This window comes from Micropterus salmoides, unplaced genomic scaffold, assembly GCF_014851395.1.
Source record: "Micropterus salmoides isolate LMB-PRFRI ecotype aquatic unplaced genomic scaffold, ASM1485139v1 Ms_hic_scaffold_22, whole genome shotgun sequence".
NCBI classification, from domain to species: Eukaryota; Metazoa; Chordata; class Actinopteri; order Centrarchiformes; family Centrarchidae; genus Micropterus; species Micropterus salmoides.
In genome coordinates, this window is record NW_024041373.1 from 18,924,756 (window position 1) to 18,932,559 (window position 7,804).

At 42.3% G+C, this 7,804-nt stretch overlaps 1 protein-coding gene across 4 annotated transcripts in view; it reads left to right on the plus strand.

The window, feature by feature from the left end:
• ctbp2a (C-terminal binding protein 2a) overlaps window positions 1-7,296 on the plus strand; it is a 65,801-nt gene extending 58,505 nt beyond the window's left edge. For 2 of the 4 annotated variants that reach the window (XM_038737440.1, XM_038737442.1), the window contains exons 4-9: window positions 153-359; window positions 1,333-1,547; window positions 3,168-3,298; window positions 3,498-3,625; window positions 3,706-3,829; window positions 5,420-7,296. In XM_038737440.1, coding sequence (XP_038593368.1) covers window positions 153-359; window positions 1,333-1,547; window positions 3,168-3,298; window positions 3,498-3,625; window positions 3,706-3,829; window positions 5,420-5,603 — 989 coding nt within the window. In that variant the 3' untranslated portion in view covers window positions 5,604-7,296. Of the gene's footprint in view, window positions 1-152; window positions 360-1,332; window positions 1,548-3,167; window positions 3,299-3,497; window positions 3,626-3,705; window positions 3,830-4,131; window positions 4,210-5,419 lie in introns of all 4 variants that reach the window. The other 2 variants (XM_038737443.1, XM_038737441.1) reach the window with 2 other exon arrangements.
• The last annotated feature ends 508 nt before the right edge of the window (window positions 7,297-7,804 follow it).

Sequence of the window (7,804 nt, forward strand, 5' to 3'; positions counted from 1 at the left end):
ATAGCAGATGAATCTTTATTCAAAACAGTGATGGTAATTATAACTAATTATTATAACTATTAAATCTGTGAAGCAATTATGTTACTTGTCATTTGAAGTATCTGTGTCATTGTTATCTTTTGAGCTTGATTGTTTTTTCTTACCCTTACCAGGCATCGCAGTGTGTAACATTCCCTCAGCGGCTGTAGAAGAAACAGCAGACTCGACACTTTGTCACATCCTCAACCTGTACCGGCGAAACACATGGCTGTACCAGGCTCTCCGTGAGGGCACGCGGGTCCAAAGCGTGGAGCAGATCCGGGAGGTGGCGTCGGGGGCGGCCAGGATCCGAGGAGAGACGCTGGGCCTCATCGGATTTGGTGAGCTACTCCTTTGGGCTCCTCCTTTGATGCCACTTTAAGTTTTGAAACTTCGGCGAGTCAAAACCGTGGTATTCAGAGTGTATAGAGTGAGCACAGGGCAACATATGTGGGAGTTTTTGTGCTTGAGGCAGAACTTCAGAATGAAATGTCCAAACTTGACCCGCTGATTGCTTTGTTTATACTCAAAGGAGAGTGGGCAGTCATCCTTAAGCAGTGGGTTATTTCTTGTGGTTGACAGCAGCTGTATGTAGTCAGTAACAATAAGACTACTATTATGGCCAGCATGATGTGCCTCAGATAATAGAAAAGGGACAGCTTCTTTTAGATATATTAAAATGTAATGTGATTAAATGTTTACGTAACCAAGTTTACTTATTTGTTGCTATTCATTAGGGCTGCAAAAAATATTATTTTCATTATTGACTAATCTGTCTGTAATCATAGTCATAGTTCAGTCTGTTAAACTGCAAAAATAGTGAGCAAGATTAAGAGTCCACAGCTGTGCTAGAGCCTCTGTGAGGCTGGATTAGGCCCAGCGATGCTTTACGCTAAATGCTAACATCGGCATGCTAACAAGCTCATAATGACAATGCAAACGTGATGTTTAGCAGGTATAGGCTAATGTTTACTATGGTCATACATTCGCATTTTAATCTGATGATGGTGCCAAATGAAAGGTTAAGGGTTCACCAAAGGGATTTTACTTTATGCTGGGGGGGAAATAAATGTCTCAACCAAATTTTATGGCAATACATCCAGTTGTTGTGGAGACATTTTACTCATTACCACAAATGTCACCCTCATGGTGGCGCTAGAAGAAAAGTCTGGGTATCACCAAAGTCATTAGGATACATTGTCTGGAAACCATGAAGTTCTGTACAAAACTAGTGCTAGCAGAATAGTCAGTGGATCAACAGAATCTCCGTCATCTCTTAGTCCACGCTTTCTAACCCATTTCATGCCTCTTCAGGTCGCTCAGGCCAGGCGGTGGCGATGCGGGCCAAGGCGTTCGGTTTCAACGTGATCTTCTACGACCCCTACCTCCAGGATGGCTTGGAGCGTTCACTGGGCGTTCAGAGAGTCTACACTCTCCAGGACCTGCTCTACCAGAGTGACTGCGTCTCCCTGCACTGCAACCTGAACGAACACAACCACCACCTCATCAATGACTTCACCATCAAACAGGTAGGGGGGAGGACTTAGAGCTGAGGAAGCTCCAGGAACTAATTGTATATCTTTCTAACATGACCCTCCGGTGATGGAAGATAAAGGAAACTGAACTGAAACACATGGGATGTTCAGAGAGGCTGACAGAGCCTGCAACTTATTAAAAACTGATAAACCTCGATTGGCAGAAGCTCTTTCCCCACTAACCTCCAAAGCAGGCTGCTTCTCTTCATTAGGCTAATGATTCCCGGATGGTTTGTCAGTAGCACAGCTTTAGCCCAGCGGACTGGCAGTTGACTTGGCTGGATTCGGGCATTCCTTGGCTGCCAGCACTCCTTTGTTGGCAACTTCCAATCATAGGCTGTTTAAACAACCTTTTAATGAGTGGAAAGATAGTCAGAACAAGCACATGCAAAGAAACACTGGTATTTGGAGGATCTCTGTGGATCCATAATAAGAGGGATGTACTGTACACATGGAGGTGGATGGTGGTGGGAGATCCTTTTTAAATTAGTGTTTTTTGATGTGGTAGGAAGGTTCACTGTAATAAGTATGTTCTTACTCACAGTGTCTTGTCTTTTCTGTTTTTCTGGTAACTCTCAGGTCGGTGTGACCCAAACATTGCCTAGTGGATGTAGGAGCATGTGTAGTCAAAGTATGTTCTTGTGCATGTTCAGTAAAAAAAAAGAGCCAAGCATACTGACTTTAAGAAAAAAATTATAAATCATCAAATCAGAACACAGTAATCTAACATTCTCATATTATAAACCAGTAAAAATGTGTTTTTCTCAGCAGTTAGATGGTAAACATTTTACCTGAAGTGTAATCAAACATACTGTATTTTTCAAAGTCTACGATATGTTTGTGCACTTGCAAATTCTTAGCAGCACACCACACCTATAGTGAGTTGCCAACAAATCAGTGATAAGCCCAGGAATGCTACTGTCCAGCCAAGTCACAGTTGCCAGCTGAGTGGGCTGCCAGGCCAGGAATGCAAGTTAACTAGCCCTGGTGAATCAGCAGCTAGGCTAATCACGGCATGCGCTTTAACCCCAAAATGTATTGGTTTAGGCTTTGGGGAACAGCTTGTCTCCAAACGGGAGGTGAGTCCCCATAACATGTCTGTCTGAACAGATTTTTTGTCCCCATAACATGGTAAATACAAGAAACACTTTAGTGTAATCCTCTTAGGCTTGTCCTGATCACTGCTGCCACCTGGAGGGCTTATGTTTGAACCGCAGGTTGAGTTAAAGTCAATGGTTTAATAACGGTTTGAACCAGGTACAGCTTCTTCAAAACTGAATATGTTGTCACTAATTGTGTTTTAAGCCTTCCAAGGAAAATCAAGTTAAACACAATGAATGCTCATCTGCATCGTTTCTTCCATGCTGCTTTCTTACATACCCTGAAGAGCTTCTGTGAAGATGAAGGGATTAGTGTCATTTAAATGTCCCCTTTCTTTGAAAAGCCTTTTTTTATCTTGTCATTCCTTATGTCATGTTTTTATTCTCTTCCCACACAGTGTTGAGCCAATGACATCACCTCTGGGTGTGCATCTCAAAGCTACACATTTTTATATTTTGAATGCTGAAATTATTAGTATTAGAATAATTTTTTGCTGTGTGTGTTTGTGCGTAGATGCGTCAAGGTGCTTTCCTGGTCAACTCGGCACGGGGAGGTCTAGTGGATGAGAAAGCTCTGGCTCAGGCCCTGAAAGAAGGCAGGATACGGGGAGCTGCCTTGGACGTCCACGAGTCGGAGCCTTTCAGGTGTGTGTGATCGCACCTTCAGCTTCTTATTGAAACAGCTTTTAACCATACGCCTGTGCCAATACACACAAATAAGTGAAGGAAATAGATGGCCGAAACCCAGGGATATCAAGAAAATCAGAAAACTAGAATATGTATCTTTTTTCTTCCTCTCTAAATCACCTTGTTTCTCTCGTTTCTTTCATTTGCTGTTAAACAGTTTTTCCCAAGGTCCTCTAAAAGACGCCCCGAACTTGATCTGCACACCCCACACCGCCTGGTACAGTGAGCAGGCATCACTTGAGATGAGAGAGGCCGCTGCCACGGAAATACGCAGAGCCATCACTGGTACGCAGACATCTTTGAGTGCACGCATATCCGCATTTTGGTTTCTCAGCTCACCAGTGTTCAATTTTGCCCCAACACAGGCCGTATTCCTGACAGCCTCCGAAACTGCGTCAACAAAGAATTTTTTGTTACCACTGCACCCTGGGGAATGATGGAGCAGCAGCAGCCTCAAGTTCACCCTGAGATCAATGGTGCCGCCTACAGGTACGAGGTGGATTTATGTGAACTCAGCAGGCTACTCTCATCGCACGGAGATCACCTCTGCCATCTCAACACCTGCAGTAGATGAGGCTTAACACGTGGGGGGAGGGGTAGTCTAGATGTTCATATGTATTTCTGTCACAATTCTGACTTTCTTTTCCTGTATAGTAGGCTGGGTCCTCGTTTTTCTGGCATATTTATACATAGAACTTGGCCCAAATGAATTTGTCCCTTGTCAAGCTTAGGCTCTTCGTTTTTCAGTCTCTATAATGTCTCAACCAGAATGAACTGCTTCTCTCACACAGCCGAGTGAACCAAACCATGGTACAGGCCATAGCAACGGGGGGAATGCACGACAAATTATATACCTAATTCTCAACCAGGTAAATGAATACTACCACTGCTGGCCCACAGGCCAGAGCAAATGAATAACATCATTAATAAAGACCTAATCTCATTGAAATCTGTAGCCCTTTTTCTGCTTCACACTCTTAACACACGTCCTGCAGCTGTACCCACTCCACCCAGCATCTCATCAATTCCCCAAACCCCACCACCACCATGAAACTGCAACACAGGATCACTCGAATGCTGTGTTCATACATTTACAGTTACATATGACACATTGGAAATTGAGAGTAGGTTGACATTATGTTTTATGAGCATTTAAGCAACAGATTGTAACACGTGTCAAGATCAAGATAGAGCATCCCTATATATTTTCCTTGTGATAGCGAGGTGACTGGTCGAGACAGAAAGCAGGAAGGTTTTAGTTGTGGGGATTTGTCAGTGAAAGTAGAGGAAGAGTACACGGTGTTAGACGTCAAGAAAGAAAGATACAGATACTCATTTGGTGGAGTATCGCAACATAGTAAATCCCCCTGTGATATTTTGAGATATTTTATTTGCAGTAAGAGCCCCCCGCTCCCCACACCTTTCCCCTTTCAGCTGTTTGTAATGAAGGATCGGCTCACCCAAATTACAAAAAAGAGAAAAAAGAAAGAAATTCTCACTTACTGGGGACACTATTTTGGGGAAAAGATGTTGCTTATTATTTGTTTTAATGTATTTTCTCAAACAAAAAAAATGTCATTGTATTGAGTTGGCTGCAGAAATCTCAGAGATGGGGATATAATAAAGTGAGAAATGTATTTTGTTTTTGTAATTTGGGTGAATGACCCTTTAAAGTTCCTTCCCTACACCAGATTAGAACCCCCAACATTCCCATTTGTTGCCTCCATGCTGCAGCGCTCCTTGCCATGTTTAATGTTGCACCATTTCGGAATATTTAGTTCATAGAGGTGATGACGCTTAATGAGTCTTTTTTTATTGTCATTAATGTGTATTTGTATCACCCAAAGTACATTGTTATATATTTAAAATGACACAATTTTTCAGATTTCATTTGATTCTGTAGTTCTTAAACTCTACTTTTAATTAGCAGTTACTTCACTAATGATAGGAACGACAAATACTAGTTTCACCTTTGTGGGGGGGTTGATCACTGATTAGCCACTGAGAAGCAGCAGACTTTCTCCAAGACTTTCCTTAGCCATTTATCACACCTGTTGATCACCTCCTCTTCGTCTCCAGATTCCCTCCTGGTGTCGTGGGCGTTGCCCCCGGCGGGATTCCCGGACCTGTGGAGGGGTTGGTGCCTGGGGGAGTGCCCATCACCCACACCCTGCCCCCTGGTACCCATCCGTCACAGGCCACTTCCCCCAACCAACCCGCCAAACATGGCAACCACATGAGAGAGCACATGACTGAGCCGTAGGACTGCTGCTGCCGAGCGAAGGGGCCGATGTAAACTAAAACCCAGCAACCTACCAACTCTACCATCCAGCTGTACGCTTGACTTCAGCCATCTGAACCTACCAGCAGACTGCCTGCCGGGCAACGTTTCACATGTTTTCTTTTTGTATGAAACCACTAAGCCCTCGTGAGGACAGTGGACGTTGATACACACATGAGCTGCCACACTGAGATGGGACTGACCGTCACATTCATGCGCCGAAAGATCTGAAACCTTTCCTCCCCCATATCTGTTTTTCTTCATTGATTTAAGTGGGTATTTTTGTTGTTTTTATCTTTATTTTTCAGAATATTTTAGGGTTATTCCTCCTCACTTCTGGGACACGTTGACATTACCAAGTGCAGGATGGAAATCTGACCCACCCTCCCTGGTTAAAAGGAAGAGCTTGAAGGGACAGTGACTTCAAAAACGCTCCGTCCAGCCTCCGTTTCCCCTCCGCCCCCCTCAATTTCACCCATTTCAGCGCAAACGTGTCTTGAGTTATTTTGTGTTTTTTTCTTCTTCTTCTTCTGTTTCTCTTATATTCTGTGTTTCTGTTGCAAATATCTGTTTTTCTGTTCGTCAGTGTGTGAAAATGAATGGATTTATACTTAGACATTTGTTTAGCAGACAAGAAAAGTCAGCTGTAATGCAGCATCTGCCGTCACCATCAGAAATCAGGACTCCATCTTTGCTCTTTTCTAAACGTCGTGGCTGGGGGCCCCTGAATGTAGAGACAAGATGTGGGGCAGCAGACGTGGTTTCCACTTCCTGAAAGAATATTTTGGCTTATGAGGTAAAAATGACCCTTTTCAACCAAAAAACAAACAAAAAGAATACAAAAAGACTGCCATTAGTGGTTAGATATTGTACATTGAGTGTGTCACCTCAATTAAATATTGCTGTTGTAACTTTTCCATCTCTGCTGAACTGAGGTACCTACGATGTTTGGTTAATGTCCCAAAAATGATCTGTTCGCATCCGAAGGACCAAAGGACCTACAGTAGCCTACATTGCAGCACCAGCTAGTGAGGTAGGAAAAAATAAAAACAGTAAATGTCTTACTGACTCAGGAAAAACAAAAGATGAACCTTCAAACATGTCCAAATCTGAACAGAAAAGAAACCAAGTCTGGATTATTGCTTTTCATGTCTCCACCTCTTTCTCCATTGTGGTATTTTTGTTTAATATATCAAATGTACGTTTTTTGATGTTCATGGTTTTCAGTCTTGTTAGATTTGTATTACCTTGTTAAATGTTCTTATAATCATAGTCTTATGTGAATGACCGCACCCTCTCCTCCTTATAGTTTCTCTGTTTTTCCGCTCTAATGAAAGCCAGCTGTGGCTCTCGGAGGCATCGTGCCCTCTGTGAACAACAGCAGCCACATACATCCCTTTTAGTCCCATGACCTTAGCAAGAGACGGCTGCTAGCAGATTGTTTGGTTGTTAGTGTGAGTATTTGTATTTGTTTCTTGTACAAGGTGAACATATAGCATACAGTGCAGCTGGTAACAATAAATAAAACTTTGTTGATTGATGATTGGCTCTGTGGAACATTTGTGGAATACCTTGACACTTATTTAAAAGACCCTTAAAACTCTCTGAACCAGGGGTTTGCAAAGTCTGACACTGTCAGTAATGTACAAAAATTAAAGGATTATTGTGAAACAAACGAAGTTAATATTCTTTCTTATTTCTATTTGGTAGGTAATCATTTAGAAAACAGATCCCATAATGCTTATCAGGAAGTGTATTCTGTGAGTTATGCTGTGAGTTGTTTGAGTCCCGTTGTTTTAGCCTATATTTGTTTACATTTTGGCAAATTGGCATCATTTAAAGTATGCCGAATTAGCTATTAGCAGTTCCTCTTTGCAATGTACAGACAACTATCACTGGATTACTTTGATACTAAAGAAAACCAATAAACGTTCTGATTCTTAGGCAAGTTCTGGAGTTATAAGAGGTGTCTTTTTTCTGTGATTGCTAAGCAGATTTACGGACGTTTATATGTGATGGACATCAGAGATAATGAGTTCCCTGGAAAGTGCAAGTCACCCTGGATCTGAAAATATGTGTATCGTGTGTTTAGATTTTAGTTTGTTTTCAAGAGAAGAAGCAGTACATTCTTCAAGGAATTTGCAGCCATCAAACGCCAAGGGTTTTTAAGTAAGTTACCATAG